This window comes from Dama dama, chromosome 5 (assembly GCF_033118175.1).
Source record: "Dama dama isolate Ldn47 chromosome 5, ASM3311817v1, whole genome shotgun sequence".
In the NCBI taxonomy this organism is placed as follows: domain Eukaryota; kingdom Metazoa; phylum Chordata; class Mammalia; order Artiodactyla; family Cervidae; genus Dama; species Dama dama.
This window is the reverse complement of record NC_083685.1, coordinates 124,414,842-124,430,851: the sequence shown is the minus strand read 5'-3', so window position 1 is coordinate 124,430,851 and position 16,010 is coordinate 124,414,842. Positions and strand designations below refer to the sequence as shown.

At 60.8% G+C, this 16,010-nt stretch overlaps 1 protein-coding gene across 4 annotated transcripts in view; it reads right to left on the bottom strand.

Annotated features, from left to right (window-relative positions):
- Positions 1-462: 462 nt before the first annotated feature.
- The window catches only part of UBE2O (ubiquitin conjugating enzyme E2 O), a 49,363-nt gene continuing 33,815 nt past the window's right edge, over positions 463-16,010 (bottom strand). For 2 of the 4 annotated variants that reach the window (XM_061144750.1, XM_061144754.1), the window contains exons 2-18: positions 12,757-12,816; positions 12,543-12,653; positions 10,439-10,536; positions 9,874-9,937; positions 9,124-9,267; positions 8,797-8,906; positions 8,494-8,644; positions 7,818-8,290; positions 7,330-7,484; positions 6,990-7,102; positions 6,768-6,896; positions 6,181-6,270; positions 4,711-5,407; positions 4,379-4,515; positions 2,811-3,014; positions 2,647-2,704; positions 463-2,510 (exon numbers count right to left, since the gene is read on the bottom strand). In XM_061144750.1, the coding sequence (XP_061000733.1) occupies positions 1,852-2,510; positions 2,647-2,704; positions 2,811-3,014; positions 4,379-4,515; positions 4,711-5,407; positions 6,181-6,270; positions 6,768-6,896; positions 6,990-7,102; positions 7,330-7,484; positions 7,818-8,290; positions 8,494-8,644; positions 8,797-8,906; positions 9,124-9,267; positions 9,874-9,937; positions 10,439-10,536; positions 12,543-12,653; positions 12,757-12,816 (3,453 nt within the window). In that variant the 3' untranslated portion in view covers positions 463-1,851. The remainder of the gene's footprint in view (positions 2,511-2,646; positions 2,705-2,810; positions 3,015-4,378; positions 4,516-4,710; positions 5,408-6,180; positions 6,271-6,767; positions 6,897-6,989; positions 7,103-7,329; positions 7,485-7,817; positions 8,291-8,493; positions 8,645-8,796; positions 8,907-9,123; positions 9,268-9,873; positions 9,938-10,438; positions 10,537-12,542; positions 12,654-12,756; positions 12,817-16,010) is intronic. The other 2 variants (XM_061144751.1, XM_061144752.1) reach the window with 2 other exon arrangements.

The window sequence follows — 16,010 nt, the reverse complement described above, 5'->3', positions numbered from 1 at the left end:
AGATTCCAGCCATCCAGAGTGGCTTCGAGCCCAGGCCAGCCGCCCCACCCCCACCCCACCGCCAGCATCTGGAAGGAGCTTAACTGGTGGACCTGGTCAGAGGCCCCTGGGGTCCAGAGCTGCTGCTACTGCCCTGCTGGAAGGTGGCTCCAGGACCCAGGCCCTGCTCAGAGGCAAGAGCACCCACCCACTGAACTTCTAGACCCTCACCTCCCGGCCCCTGTGAGTCCCTGATGGGAGATGAAGAGGCTTGGGAGCGGGCTGGGTGGGGAAGGGGCGGCTGCCTTTAGACGCCTCCCCTCCCCTGGCCTCAGCCACAGGGATCTTTCCTTCCCCTGGGGAGGGTGTGTGAGGTGCCCCCGAGAGGAAGAAAGGCGACAGAACCCAGATGAACGGCAGAGGCAGGTTTAATGGTACCACCTTATCTGTTTTGTACATTGTAATGAGCCAAACCAAAAAAAATGCAAGTAAAAAAAAAAAAAAAGTTTAATCACACAGCACTTTATACAGATATCTTAAGCAGTAGGCATTCACATCTCCACGTGAACAATGCACCGGGAAGCACAGCCCCGCCAGTCACTCCGGGTGATCCTCAAACAAGACCCCGACTCCGGGCTCCGGTCGCCGCAGCCCCGGTCCGGCCCCCCGTCCTTCCCCGCGCTGCTGCCAGCCACGTGCTCGCGGCGGCCCAGGTGTGGAGCCAGCGTAAGGCGGACAAGACACGTCATGCTTTGGCTTCTTATTTTGTCTCTTTTTTTTTTTTTTCCTAGTAAGAGTTAATATTTTTTGACTTATTTTCTTTCAACCTTAAATATTACATTACATACACCAAAAATTACATAGCTGCAATGTGCTCAGCGGCATCCTGTTCACCTGGAGCTTCACATTATCAAACGATTAGAAAACCTGTAAACCTCTGGGCCCGGCTCTGCAGGGAGAACCCTGCCTGCCACCGCTCTCCTGCATCGAGCCTGCAGGCTGTGTCCTCTCCGCCCGGGCGGGGAGAGGGCTGGCCTGCTCTGAGTTCCGTGAGCTGCACGCTGCCCCCTCCAGCATGAGCACTGGACACCGGAGGAAGAGGCCCTCGTCTGTGCTGCTGCTCCCACCTCCAGGGAACCGGGAGGGGGGCCTTAAAGCCAGAGCTGCGGTCCCCCCGCCCAGAGGGGCAGGAAGGGCAAGGCACCTACAGCTGTGTCTTCCCAGCAGCAGCTCCCTGTCCTCACCCCGCGGCAGTGTGCGAGGGCCACCACCTTCCGGGCGTTGTCCTGCACCCGGCCTGGTGCCCACCTCTCGCAGAGAGCAAGTTCAACAGGCTGGGGCCCAGCCGGGAGTCAGCAGCGGCGGCACCGCTCTGGGGAGGGTGGCAGAGCTGGGGGGCAAGGGAAGACCAGGTGGGTGGTGGCGACGGGAGGGCCCGGGACACCAGGAAGCATCAGCGGGACTCGAGAGGGCAGGGGGACGGGGGCGACCGCCGCGGCAACCCACACTTCATGCAAGGCACGTCCACGCGGCCCGCATTCTCCTGTGTCAGCCCCCAGGGAGAGCCCACCCCAGCCCTGAGGGCAAGATGGCAAGGGAGGAAGCGCGGGGGCACGCTGCCTGGTACGAGGGGAAAATCAGCCGCGTGGATCTGATTTCCTTTGTCACAGGGCACCTGCCTGTTGGAAGATTGCTTCGGAATACAAATGGCAGCATCTCAAGAAACTTCCTGCGTGTCAGCAGCAAACTCACCTTGGGAAGGAGGGGGCAAAGGGCGGGGGGGGGGGGGGGGACCTGCACTGGGGACAGAGGAGGAGAGGGAAGGGGGGCGGCCTCTCCCCGTGGCGACGTGCCTTCCTCTGGGGCTGCTGGCTACTTGTCCCCCGCACTCTCGGGCATGCCCGCCTCCATTAGGGCGGCCCGGAACTGCGTCAGGACTCCCCGGATGCTCTTGACAAAGCCCTTGGAGAGCGGGAAGAGGGGGAAGCCGAGGTCGGGGTAGCCGCTCTTCTCGGGCAGGAAGCTCCGGTAGCTCTTTCTCCTCTTCTTTGGCTTGACGCTGGGCGGCACCGAGGTGTCGGGCGGGGCCTCCGAGGCCTGTTCCATGTGGTCCCTGCTGGCTGAGGCTGGGCCCTCCGAGTCTGAGCCCTGGGAGGCCTCCCCGGGGGCCAGCCCCCCGTCCTCAGGTTCCTCTCGGCTAAAGTCCGAGAGCTCGGCCATGGCCGGCAGCTCCGGCGAGCTGCTGTCCTTGGGGAGCCCGTTGGGCAGTGCCTGGGCCCTCTCCAGCAGGGCGTGGGTTTCCAGCCAGGACTCGATGCGGTTCACCAGCCGCCAGCCGCCGGTGCTGAAGTGCTGCCGGATCTCCTGCTCGAAGACCTCGGGTGGCCGCCGGACCAGCTGGGTCATGGACTGCACCACGCGGATGAGGGCCATCTCGTTGTAGCAGCGGCTGTTCTCGTAGCCCTCCTGCAGGCCTCGGTCGCTGTCGAAGCCTGCCTCATTGTAGTACGGCTCGTTCACCAGAATCAGACCTGCAGGAGGGAAGGGGAATTCCCTCAGGGCCGGCCCGACCTCCACCCCCGAGAGGAGGCCAGAGCTACAGACAGGAGGTAAAAGGGGCCACGCCCAGAGTGACCGTGCCCTCCAGCCCCGCCTTGCCCACTGTACCTTGGATGGAGATGAGCACCTGGAGAAGGCTGGATTTGCTCGTCCACCTCTCTGTCCCCTGAAACACACACACGCACACACACACAGTGCAGTTGATCAGCGGTGTCCCAGACGCCCCTGGCCCGGCCCGCACCCACCCTCGCTGTGTGCCAGCGCTGACCCACCTTTCCAATCCAGGTGCCCAGGAGGCTGACGCACACCTTCCCGTTGTCGTACAGGTTGGGGTTCAGGCGGCCACTGCACTGGGAGAGGTAGCAGAAGTGGGGGGGCACGGCCGGGTAGATGTTGGGCAGCTGGATGTCGAACAGGTAGAGGCCGTCCTCGTAGGGGGTGCGAGTGGGGCCCTTGATCAGGGCCGAGAAGAGGTCCTAGAGGGGGGCAAGGGGAGAGAGCAGGGAGGCTGATGCGGGCAGCAGGTACCCGCATGTGGCACCTGCTTCCAGACTCTTCCCGGGCGCCATGGGGCTGCAGTGGGAGAGGGAGCGGCCCCAGGATCCGGACACCCTCGGACAGTGACAGAGAGGCTGAACGCAGACATCTCCGTGCAGACCTACTTGGCACCTCTTAACTCCTGGCACGAAAGGAATTTTCCAAACTGGTTTTTATCTTACCAGGTTTTTTTTTTTTAAATAAACTACTACTTTTAACTTGCATTCCTCAAAACTGTGACCTAGCCCTCCACCTCCCCACAGTGAAAGCAGCAACAGTGACAACCAATAAGAGGAAAGAACATTCCAGGATGGCAAGGCTGCACTGGCTTCGAGGGAAGTAGAGGGATGAGAGGATTTGAACTCGGGGAAAATGCTCTGTCAGTCATTAAGGAGATTCTCCACACACATCAGAGACCCAGGCTGAGGGCTGGGGCTGGGGCTGGGGTGGGGGCGCCACTGCTGGGTGAGCTGCCAGCTGAGAGTCTGCCAGGGCCGAGCGGACCAGCGCGAGTGCTGGCAGGCCCGTTCCCACGGCATCCTTCTCTGTGGTCCCTTTCTCCAGGGCTGGGCCCTCGGAGGTGAGGCTTCAGACCCAAATTCAGGGTCTTGCACGGTGCCTGGCACAGGACACGGCCCAGCTGAACAAACAAGGTGGCAGACGGACTGCCTCGCTCTTCCTGGGACCAACAAGGAAGCACTCACACACCTCCACCAGTGTGACTCAAACACGGGCCCAGGTCACAAACAAGACCAGCAAACGGAGTGGGACGTGGCCAGGTGAGGTGATACTGTCCTGGAGCTAAAAAGCAATGAACTACATGGTTGTCACTCAACATGGGTAGGTTTCAAAATTTACCCTGTTGAGTGATGAGCAAGTTATAGATGATGACGTGCTAGCCTTGTGGAACAAATCCTACTAAAAAGCCTGTGTTTGTGGCGATGCACGAACGTGTAAACGTGGAGGGTCATCTGCAGGAGACCCATGAGACTCCTGAAGTCACTGCCCGCAGGCGGGGCAGGGACCGGTCAAAGGAGAATACACCCTTTCCTGTAACATTCTAGTTTTTCAAAAAAAAAAAAGAAAAGTCAAGTATTATATAATTCTAAACCAAGCTTTAAAAGGATGGCCGTCTGGTCTAGATACAGCTGTGGGAGTCTTGTTGGAGCCTCTCCTGCCCTCTGAGGGGCTGCAGGCAGGCGGCCTCACGGGTGCCCCCCAGGCCTGCAGGCCCAGGGTCCAAGGCTGCAGCCTCCTGGGCGCCCACCTGGATGCCCGTGCCTGCCCACACCCGCCTACTTGCCATTCTGTCCTCAAATGTCTTGACCATGATGCCGTCAGGCAGCGAGGTGGCCAGTAGCGCCATCTCCTTCCGCACTGTGCTGAAGAACTTCTTGGCTTCTGGAGGCTGGAACTCAATTTTCTTAAAAGAGTGATTTGCTAGAGGGGGAAAGAGCAGGGTCAGTTCCTCTGGCGAGGCCTGGAAACACCACCCGGGGTGGCCGAACGTGATCCCCAGATGGGTGGGCAAAGCCACATTCCCCCACCCGCCCTCTTCTGGCACTGGGACTGGTGCCCACTCCAGGGACACGGTGCCATGGCCCTGGGCCTGGAGCACAGGCCGGGCGAACTCACAGGGCGCGAACTCCAGCACCGAGAAGACCTCGCCCTTGGCGCTGGTGAAGGTGACGCCAGGCTTGCCGCCGCACTGCTGGCACAGCACCGGGGTCTCGCTGGGCCACTCGGCCTTCACCGGCGACGGCCCCTCGGGCTTCTCCTCCTTGCGCTCCGTCTCCGGCACCGCCTCCATCTTCTCCTCCTCGGCGATGGCCACATTGTCCAGGGTTTTCTTGAGGTTCTCCTGCAGCTTCTTGATGTCATCCAGGAACTTCTTCTCCCGCGTGGGTTTCTCAGGCTCTGCCGTGGGGGAGGTGGGTGAGCCCGTCAGGAGCTGCTCCACCGTCATGTTTTTGAGGCTCTCCAGGATCTTGATGGCCTCCTTCAGCTCCCGGAAGCTCTTCGGGGGCCCGTCCTTGCCAGCCTTCTCCATCAGCCCGGCCACGGGGGCAGCCATGGCCACGGCCCCCTGGATGGCGGCCGTGGCGGCCTCCTCGCTGATCACCACGCCCTTGTCCTCCTCGGGGGCTGCCGGCTGCTCGGCGGCGGGGATGGGGGGCTCCTCTATCTTGGGGTGCTCATCCTCCACCAGCCCATTGTCCGTCTCCCAGCTGTCACTGTCGTCTTCCCACTCGTCCGAGGACGCCCCGCTGGTGCTGCCTTCCACCGAGTCGTAGTCCGACTCCTCGATCTCAGACTCGATGTTGTACAGGTGCTGAGGGGAAACGGGACGCGGGCTGGTCAGAGGCCCCCTGCCGGGGATCCTGGGCCTCAGAGCTGATGGTGACTAGATGCCCTGAGGCCTCAGCGGGCCTGCCACCCTTCCCCCCTTTCCTGCTCTGGCCTCGTGGTTGGGCCTCTGCGCTAGGTGGTCCCTAGGCCTCTGGGAGGCACCCCTGCCACCCAGCCCAGCCCATGGGTCCAGGGCCCAGCAAATGCCAGTTCCAGCTTCCTCTCCACTGAATGCACTTGGCCCGCTGGACCGTGGCAGACTCTGTTCCCGTTCCTGGAATGGCCTCCTGGACGAAGGGGGAGCCACCCCCTTGTCCATCCTGTACTGGCACCGGAGAGGGAAGCTGGGGTGTGAGCATCAGATCAAATGAGGGGGCACAGAAATGGAGCCGCGAAAGCCCTGTCCATTCCCTCCTCCTGATCTGTGACAGTTTCCTAGAAGTGTTGGGGGAAGGATGTTTCTTACAGGGTGCAACCTGTGCATTCTCAGCGCAGTGAGATAGGGATCCAGCTAGATCTGTGAGAACCTAGACATGCCTGGCAACCAGGAGCCCGCCGGGTGGGGCGGGATGGTCGGGCCCACTGTGGGCAGCCTCTCCGCTCTCACGACTCTCACTTGGGGCTCTGGGTCTAACACTGACCTTCCTTTCCCCAAGACCCTGCTTCCCAAAAGAAGATTCCTTCGCCAGGAAGACCTGAACCCTCGGCCTGGCTGCCAGAGTCTGGAGCTGAACCATGGGCTCCCGGGGGTCTCACCTGGGGCAGGATGATGGTCTTCGAATTGTCAGCCCACACCACCTCCACTTTGCTGCTGACGTCCACGCGGGCTACCTGGCCCACAGATGGCTGCAGGGCAAACAGGATGGGGTCAGAGGGGCAGGTCTCCAAGGGTGAGGGCAGAGGCACGGCGGTGAGAATGGAAGCGATGTGGGCGCCGGCCAGAGACCACCGTGAGTACTGAGAGCACGACCCTCTCAGAAACACCCCCAGCACTCGCTGTCCACTGAGCCTGGTCTCTCTGGACGCTCCCCGGATGAGGCTCCAGCCTTGGGACTCTGGTCCCCCTTCCTCCTCTGCCCAGAGTCTGCCTGACCTCACTCCCATGTCCCCACCTGTTCCCTGGGGCCCAGCTCAGTCACCTCCCCAGGCCTCTCCTATGCGCCTACGGCACCTGTCACCACCCTCACGGCACTGAGCACGGGGCTGTGCGCCCCTAAGAAACAACCCGTGAAGCCCGGGGAGCAGCTGTGAGGACCCTACGGGGGGCGGGGCGGGGCGGGGCGCACGCGCAGGCCTCCTGGCGGCACCGACAGGTACTGCAGCGGAAGCGCAGGACGCCCTACCTCGTCCTCCTTGTGCGGGGCTCCGTCCTCAGTGTTCCCGATTCGGATGACGATGTCCGTCGTGCGGAACCGGAAGTCAGGGTGATCGGCGATGTCGTAGACGCTCACATCTTCCTCCTCTCCGATCAGCTGGGGCGGGATGGGCGGTCGTGAGCCCGGGGGGCTCTACGTCCAGCTCACCAGAGCCCACCCTGAAGGAGACACGGGGGCGCCCCCGCTCACCTCCACATCATCCCCGCTAGGCCGCAGCTTGAACCACTTCACCATGCACGTGCGGCCCACGTGGTCCCCAGACTGTACCACGCCGTAGACAGCGGGGTCCGGACAGCTCTGGACTGTGGACCCAGCGCAGGGGAGGGGTGAGCTAAGGCACCCCGGTGGGCCACCAACCGCCCCCCCACCGGCTGCACGTCAAGCACAGGGGCCTAGGACCCACTGCTTCCCTGGCTTGGTCAGAGGAGGCCAGAAAGGCTGCCCTGGACTACAAAAGCAGGAGCCACCTCCCAGGGGAGGCCTGATGCCAGACCTGTGACCCTTCCTCCCGAGCTCTGCCCGGCACTACCTCGCTTGTCCACCACGAAGTCTCCGGGGCAGAACTCGTTGTTGTCCAGGTGGTGCACGGGGAAGAGGTCATTGGAGCGGATGTTGCACTCCACAGAGCCATCCTGCCACATCACATCCGCCGAGGTCATCGTGGTCACCACCTCCACGGCCACCCTGCAGGCGGGCCCGTGAGCAAAGGCCAGGGATGCTCCCTCCCCACCCGCCCTCCCTGTGGGCTTGGTAACTTGGAACTTGGCCTCAGGCAGGAGGGAGGAGACAGAGTTGCTCCCCTGCAGTCTCCATGCCCAGCGCCTCCTCCCAGAGAATCCCTCAACCCTGGTCTCGCCCTTTCCCATTCTCAGATCCTTCCATCCCACCTGGCCGACCCCGGCACCCCTGAGCCTGCACAGGGCTTGCAGACCGCGTGTGAGCCCGTGTGTGTGCGGGTGCCAGGGAATGGTCGTGGGATGGACACCCAGCCGGGAAAGAGGGTGCCCCTGAGTCTACCTGTCCCCTGGCTTGAAGTCGCGCGTGATTTTATTCTTCTTCCTCTTGTGTTTCCGCTTTAAGTTCTTGATTGACAAGGGGATGCTCTTCTTGCGACTCGTGCCGCTGCCGCTCTGGGAGGAGGTGGTGGAGCTGGCGGAGGAGGTCACCGAGCTGGTGTCGTCCGTGTCGTCTGCGGCCTCGTCGTCGGCGTCCTGCTCGGCCGAATGCAGCCTGTCGTCCCCGCCCTCCTTCAGCAGGAAGGGGGGCAGCTGCTCACCCGCCTCGTGGGCCTCCTCTGGGCCCTCGTCCTGCATCTCCACCGGGCTGGAGGACCCATCGGGCGTCTCCTCGGGGCTGGCGGAGCCTGTTTCACTCTTGGCTTTGGCCGCCCCCTTCTTGCCTGCATCCTCCACGGAATGGTCCCTGGAGCATTGGACGTCCGGGGAGCAAGACGTGATCCTCACAAGCTGCTTCTTCAGGAGGCGCTTCACCTGCCGGCAGAGCGGGAGGGCAGGGGCCATGGAGAGCTGACCCTGGACAGCTCAGTTGAGGGGTGACGGCTGTTCACACCTAACTGGCCTGCAAGGGTCGTCAGGGCTGCCCCCCAAGGCCTAAAGCACAGACCTTCCTGCTGTGGAAATGGCTCAAGGCCAGTTCCTCAAACGCCCGCCAAGCCCCAACCCCGAGGACATACCTTCTTGGCCATAGAGCCCTCCCCCTGGGCGCAGTGTTTTTCTGGACATTCACAGGCAATCTTGGCCGGCTCTACCTTGGCTGGGAAGACATACAGACAGCGCTCCCCAAGCTGCCGCTGAGCATGGTCAAAGCATCCGAGACGCTTCACCCTGGGAGAGGAGAGGGGAGACGGGAGAGGCGGGTGCTGGGCGAGGGGGTCCTCGGCAACCCCTCCCCCTGGCATCTGTGACGCTGGCCCAGAGACTTGCTTGGGGACCACCTCTGGGGGTGCTGGAGCAGGGGGCGAGCTGGGGCCGCTTACCTGCCTAGGTTTTCCTGGGTGATGACAGAGGGCGGGGGGCTGACGCTGTCCGTGCCCCCTGGACAGAAGCTCTTGGTAATCCAGGTGACCTTCAGCTCTACAACCTGCACCTGGGAAGCGGGGCGGGCAGGGCCCCAGTCAGCTGACTCTAATGCCCCTTGCTTTCCGCAGCTGTTCTCCAGAGCAGTTCATTGTAGTTCAGACCCTCTGAGGTCACGGAGGCCTCCTCCCTTCCAGAAGGGCCCAGCGGACCTGCCACTGGCCACCCCCCACTTCGTTCAGCCCGGGCTCCCCCTGTCCTCACTCCCCGCCCTGCCTTCTCCCTACCTCTTCGACCACCACGCGGAACTTGCTCTTGGCGCTGAGCACAGGCTTGACGCCTGACAGCCACTGGACACTGGAGAAGATCTTGGCAGGGCCAATGAGCACCTGGCCTGGGTAGAAGCCATAGGAATCATCGAAGAAGAGACCCTGCAGGATTGGGGGCCAGAGGAGGGTCCCTGTGAGTGCTGCCTCCTCGGGGGTGGGGGGAGCACTGTCCACACCTGCACCCCCTACTCTGCGCCTGCCGTCCACCCCGGGCCTCTGTGCTCCACACAGTCCTAAGACTGCAGAGCAGCACCTCTCAGACCTCAGAGGCACACAAACCACCGGGGGTTTTACTCACTAAAAGGCACGGCTGACCCATTCTGCTTCTAACACGCTCTCGGGCCACAACAATGCTGCTGGTCTGGGGGGACAAAGCTCTAAGGGCGGGGGTCCCCAAACCTGCTTGATCACACGCACTCTCCTAGTATTACTTACAAACTGTCATGTACCACTGCTCTAAAATGTCCACTCCAAGAAAAAGGGAGATTTTAAAAGGATGAAATAAAAAGTTAACAAAATGCAAAGGAAGTTCTATGGCTTCCTGCAAACATCCGAGCTTTTACACCTTCTGATACACAACCGCTCCTTCCAGGAAAGCACTGGCCTCTGCCGAGAAGCCCCTGAGCCCCCCTCCTGCAGAGCCCAGGGCTGAGGAATAGGAGATGTGCCCCCACCGACCCCCAGGCTCCTAGGATGGAGCCAACGTACAGAGTCGCTGACGTGCGGGCAGACGTCGTAGAGCTTGGCGCCATCCTCTGTGTTCATGGAGCACCTATAAGAGGGGAAGGGGGCTTGGTGGGCGCTGGACCCAGTGCCTGAGTCTCAGGGGAGGCGAGGAAGCCAGGACCCTGTAAGGAGCTGGTCAGTTAGTCTACAGGACTTGTCCGAAGGCGTCAGTGCCTCCACAGACCTTAAAATGGGAAATTCACCCTCCGCCCACACCTCAGTCCCTGCATTGGAACAAGGAACTCTCTCAAACAAACAGGACCCAGCCAGCAGATCTCAGCCCATTAACGTGCCTAAAGGAGAACATCAGCCCCTCCTGGGGGTCCTACGTGACGATGAGGGTCTCCTCAAGCCAGGGTAGAGGGAAGACTGGGAACTGAGCCGGAGAATCCAGCCAGGCTGACAAGGAGACCAGCCCGGGGTTGGGCCCTGAGACGCGAGGCCCACAGCCCCTGGCACAGCCCTCTCGGGACCTAGGACACACCCCTGGCCCCTTGCCCGGCTGCCCCCGCCCCGTGAGGGCTCCTGCGTGGTGGGGAGACCGCACCTGGCGCCGTTGGACAGTTTCAGGATGATCTGGTTCTTCAGGTCGTAGACCTTGCCCAGCCAGCAGTCGTAGGCGATGTAGTCCCCGTACATGAAGGGCTGCAGACCAGGGAGACAGGTGGTGAGACGACGGAGGACTCTGGTGTCCGGGACCCCCGTTCCTCTTGGCCCCACAGACAGGGCAGGGAGGCTCTGCGCGGGTTGGACCTAGTAACTTTGCAGCAAGCTTCCCCCAAGAGTCCCCAGCAGCTCGCCCCCACAGAGGCAGAGGCTGGACGGCCTTCCGAGGACACAGGACACGTGAGTGGGAGTGGGCTGGGGTGGGTGGTTACACAAGTAAAGTGATTTAAATAAACAGATAACTATACGGAGGATACCAAGAGCCAAGTCTCTCCCTGCTGGGGACAGCAGTCACTAACACAGGCAGGGGAAGATAGAGGAGCTGGACTGGGGTCAGAGGGGTTAAGATGAACTCACACATCTCAATACATACACAGGATGGGCACAGGCATATTTAGACGTGTGCGCGTACCCACCTACACACACATACGTGGATTCCCTAGTGCTGCCCTCAATGGGGCCCAGGAGCAATTAGCACACCTAGCTTGCACCCAGACCGTGGCTTCTGAAAGAAACTAGGGCTCTCGGAACAAACGGCTGATTCTAGGCTGGATCAGAAATAATACAATATGGAAAGTAAGGAAGTGTTTTAAAAAAAATGGTGGAGACATGTCGAAAGAGCACAGATGCCAGCTTGAAGGGGTTCCTACTGGCCAAACCTGGGTGGGATCACTGAAGCAACAAAACAAGTAACGGATTACAACCAATGAATAAAACAGGAGTCTCTGCATCTGATGTAAAAAATGAAGAAATAAATGGGACAGAAAGTACAGCTCTTCCATATGGTAGAATGCCAAACTCATAACAAAGCAGGCAGTGATGGTGTCGTGAAATCAGCATTTAGCAGCCATCAGAGTGCTGGCTGGGTCAGGTGGGAATTCTTAATGGAGGCTAAGGCTGGTGGATGGGGGTTGAGAAGCACCAGTTTATTGACACAATCCCGGAATATCTCCCCACAAAACCAATACGATCGCTGGCAAAGGGGTGAATTCTGACTTTGTTGGGAGGCGGCTCAGCAGAGCTCAACACGACTGGGGAGCAAAGAGAACGTCCCCACGCTGCGGCCGAGGCATGCTCCGGGCCAGGGAAGAGCTGAGCAGTACTTCTGGGGCAGTTCTGCCAAAAGCACGGGGCCCGAGGCTGTCATGGGCACTGTAGATGGCCCCACACTCAGGGTCACCCGGGACAGGGAGACAAAGCAGGACTGGGAACCGCTCCAGCCTGGGGGAGATCAAAGAGCTGACAACTGAGTGTGTGCTCCTGATGGAGTCCGGGTCAGCAAGGGAAAACGGAGATTGTTGAGACAACTGAGTGGGGTCTGTGGATGGACAGTAACGTGTCAAGGTCCTAATCTGGGGGTTTGAATGGTGGTTAAATAGGAGAGCGTTTCTGTTTTGGGAAAATACACATTTAGTACTCAGGGGGCATACAGCATCATATTTGTAGCTTGCTTTCAGATGTTTCAGAAAAGCGGGGACTTCCCTGGCCATCCGGTTGTTAACACACAGCCAATGTAGCGGGCAAGGGATCAATCCCTGGTCAGGGAACTAAGATCCCACATGCTGCATGGTGTGGCCAAAAAAAAAAAAAAAGGTTAAAAACAAAGTTTCAGAGAAGAGGAGAAAAGAGAGACGGAGGGAGAGAGGGGTGGGCAAGAGGGAGAACAGACAGGCGCAGGTGCTGACGCGGCTACACGTCACCAGCTGAGGGATCCCGACGCTGCAGGAGACACTGGTACCTACAACTTTCAGTAAGTTTGGAATCTTAAAAACATAAATAAACTACCGGAAAAAAAATTTGTTTCAAAAATGACAAAAAGTCTTAGAAGAGAAAGGAAACCAGCCGTGTCTGCTGGAGACCTCAAGTCAGGATGGCTGACTCGCGAGAAGCACCATCAGGCCGCAAGGAGGGGCCGAGCCCCGGGCTTGGCCGCTCGGCCTGGAGGGAAGCAGAGCCCCGCGACGGGAGGCCGGCGGGGGGCTCACCCAGATGTGCTGCAGGTCCTTGCTGTTGACAGGGTAGACGATGCAGTTGGTGCCGATGAGCTTGACGGCGCAGTCGATGTTCACGTCGATCACGGTGCCGCACTGGCTGTCCTGCGGGCGAGAAGGCATCCAGGCCCGCGCCGGCGCCCTGGGGGCCCCCCAGACCCGCCCCGAGCTGCCCCAGGCCACGCCCGCCGGCGGGGTAGGGACTCACAGTGGAGCGCATGTGCCGGACCACATCGCGGGGCACCACGGAGCGGTCCTCGAGCTTCAGCTGGAACAGAGGGCAGAGAGTGAGAGCTCTGCGTCCGGGCACACGCGGCACGGTCTCCTCTCAGTTCCGTCGTGCAGCGGCGCTTCACTCCGTGCGGCCAGGCGCAAAGCCCCGGGTCCCCCCGGGCCTTCCCAGATCCCACGCGCCCCTCCCCGGCACCCGGGTCAGGGGACAGGGCCGCACTCCGATCAGGGACAGACCAGGAGCGGCCTCCCTCGTCCAAGGCGACTGTCAGGCTCACCGGAGGGAACTGATCACACTGGAAAGGGTGGCTAAGCGATAGACAATGGAAAGCCTCACTTAAACCAGAGCAAAACATTCTGCTGTGAGTGGAGTCCTCTCTCCGCCTCTGCCTGCCCCGCGCCCCTGCCGCTCGGTGCTGGGGAGGGTGGGCTGGAGGAGTGTGCTGCAAGGCCGGGGAGCACCCTGAGGTGGCTATCAGCCGCACCACCTTCTAATCTGGGCTATCCGCCAGCCGCAGCCTGCTCCTTATCGACGGCCCCGCGGAGGACTGCAGGCTGCTGAGTAACTCAGGATGCCGGCTTCTGGAGCCCGGCCGGTTCCACAGCAAGTGCTGACCCCTCCCCTGCATGACTGTCCCCCAGCCCCAACCCCCCCCACCCCCGCCCAGGATCCCCACAACAGCCTGACGCTTCTCCTCTGAGCCAGCCCACCTTCTGCACTGGCCCGCCAAGCCTGGGGCGGCTCCTCTGGGGTTCTTCACTGTGTCCTGGGAAAGGGGGGGGCCTCTGGGACTGACCACCCCCCTAGCTCAGAACCTCCAAGACCCCAAACGAGGAGTGGGGAGGAGCCGTTCCCACAGACACCCAGCTGAAGACCCCCTCAGGGTCACTCTCGCCACCGCAGAACCGGGGGCCTGGAAAGGCGACCTCCATGAGGCGGCCTGAGGTACTGAAAAGGGAGACATGTTGAAGGTCACCGAAACCCTGGCATCCGTGCGATGTGACTTAGGAAACAAGGAAAGCGGCAGCAACAGGCCCGCCACCAACAGGTGACCGAGACGCTCCCACAGGGAGGGAGCCCTGGGTTAGGCACGGCAGACCTTCACCCGAGAGGAGACGGCACTGCAGCCCCTGGGGCTCAGAGGATTCACAAGGCGGTGAAAGCAGACGGCCACCGGGCGCCTGGCTCATAGGAAGGACGCAGCCGAGGCCCACTAAGATCACTCCACCCGCCTCTGCTGCCCCCAGGTGCAGGCTGACGACCCTAAGTTCAGGATCCGAGACCCCAGCGGGCTTCGAGGGGCCACGTGGAACTCTGCCAAGGAGGTACTGGAATGACGGTGCCCGTTTTTCTAATTCAAGCAATCCCGTCCTCTAACCCTCTGGGTCCAAATCCCCTGGTAGGACATGGTATTTTCAGTGCTGTCCCGCTCCATCTCAAACCTCTGCTCCTATTTTAGACTTCAAAAAGCCACAACTACAGGTCTTTCCAAGTTGCCATGGAAACCAGGAGTTGCAGCAAGGGTAAGCCTTCTGGGAGAGGGGCTGTGAGTGAGGGGCGGGAAGCGACCCTGCGTCTGGCCGTGAGGTACAGCGGCCCCACGTCGCATCGGGGTCGGTCCCCGAGAGCACCCTGGGGAAAGGATGGGAGTGGCCCGGCGCAGACCCCGAGTCAGTGCAGTCCCGGCGGGGACACAGCCCAGCCCCGCTGCCCCCGCAGGCAGAGGGGACGCTGAGGCCACAGCTCGTGAAAGCTGGCATCACGGTCAGGCCAGGGGCGGGCTTTCTCCTTCCTCCCCTTGTGGAAGCGCTGACAGGATGTGGGGCAGGCGGGTCTCACAGAGTTCCCGGGGGGTGGGGTGGGGGGGCCTGGGGAGCCAACACGTCCCCGGTGGGGCTCCCCGACCTGCACTCGGCCTCCTGCCAGAGCCTGACTCCCTTACACTGTGAAGCCGGGTCTCCAGACTCTTCTAATCCTGCAGGACAATGACAGTGACACAGTGCGTGCCAAGTGGGAGTGGCAGGGATGGCAGGGAGGAGAGCGGGGCGCCGGGGCCACGATTCTGTCTGTGTGCCCTCCCCTGGGGCTCCCAGAAGCAGAACACAGGACGCCTGGGAGGGCAGGACGACCCGCCAGACTCTCCTCTCTGCTCCACAGCGTTGCCTCCTGGGCGCCCGCCTGCCCCCACACCAGGCACGGACCGGGCCTTCCCCTGGTCCTCCTCGCCTCTCCCTGCCCCGGGCACATGCGCCCAGCATCTCACAGGCTCTGGAAGGAACCCCTACTCTGGAGGCCTCTCCTCACAGCGACAGCACACCTGGTGTGTGTCACGCTCCATGCACACTTGGTCTTCAAGCAGTTCATGTGTTTTAACCGGAGAAATCCTCCACAACTCCGCGGACTCAGTACACCATCCTGGCCGTACAGAGAAGGAGCCTGAGACAAAGAGCTGATGAAGCATGCGTGCAGGGTCACACGGCTCCCAAGTGGTGCAGCCTGGACTTGAACTCGGGCAGTCCAGCTCGACTCCATTCTCTTAACCACATAAAAAGCTCCTCCCTTCCCAGAGCTGTAGAGACAAGAATGGAGCAGAACGCATTTCTGGTAGCTCCATGCACTCTGCAAGACAGTAATCCTTGTCCTTGTTGTAAAAGCAGTAACTGCTCTGTTCATTTCTGGAGCACATGGCAGGCAGCTGTCGTGGTTTCAGATAGCGGATGTCATGAGGGCCCCGGAGCATCCACCAAGGCCGCTAGGTGGGAGAAGCCCCCCAGGTCTCTCTCAGTAGAGTGCCCTCTGCTCCTCCCGCCCTCCAGAGATCCAGTACCCAGACCACAGGTGCCAGACACGGGGCTGACACCAGGGGGCGCTCCGCCCGCTCCAGGAAACTGCCAGGTTCAAAGGGAAACTAAGGCAGACACAGTCTCATTCTTTGTTGGGTGCACTCTGATGTAGTTTTTAAAGTCACCAGGGTGGGGTCTGAGGTGGAAGGTGGGTGGATCTTTTTTATCATCATCAGCTCTAGAATTGTGAACAAGCTCTGAGGTGGTCAACTATGGTTTAACATTTCTGGAGGAGAGTTGTAGCTGTCAGAGGTTTCTTAACAGAAAAAAAAAAAAGACAACACACCACACCACAATGACCAGTGTCTGAGTGAAGAGGGGCTACAGGTGGTTTGTAAAATGCACATGCATTACTTTGGAAAGACTGAGGGGCAGGAGGAGAAGACG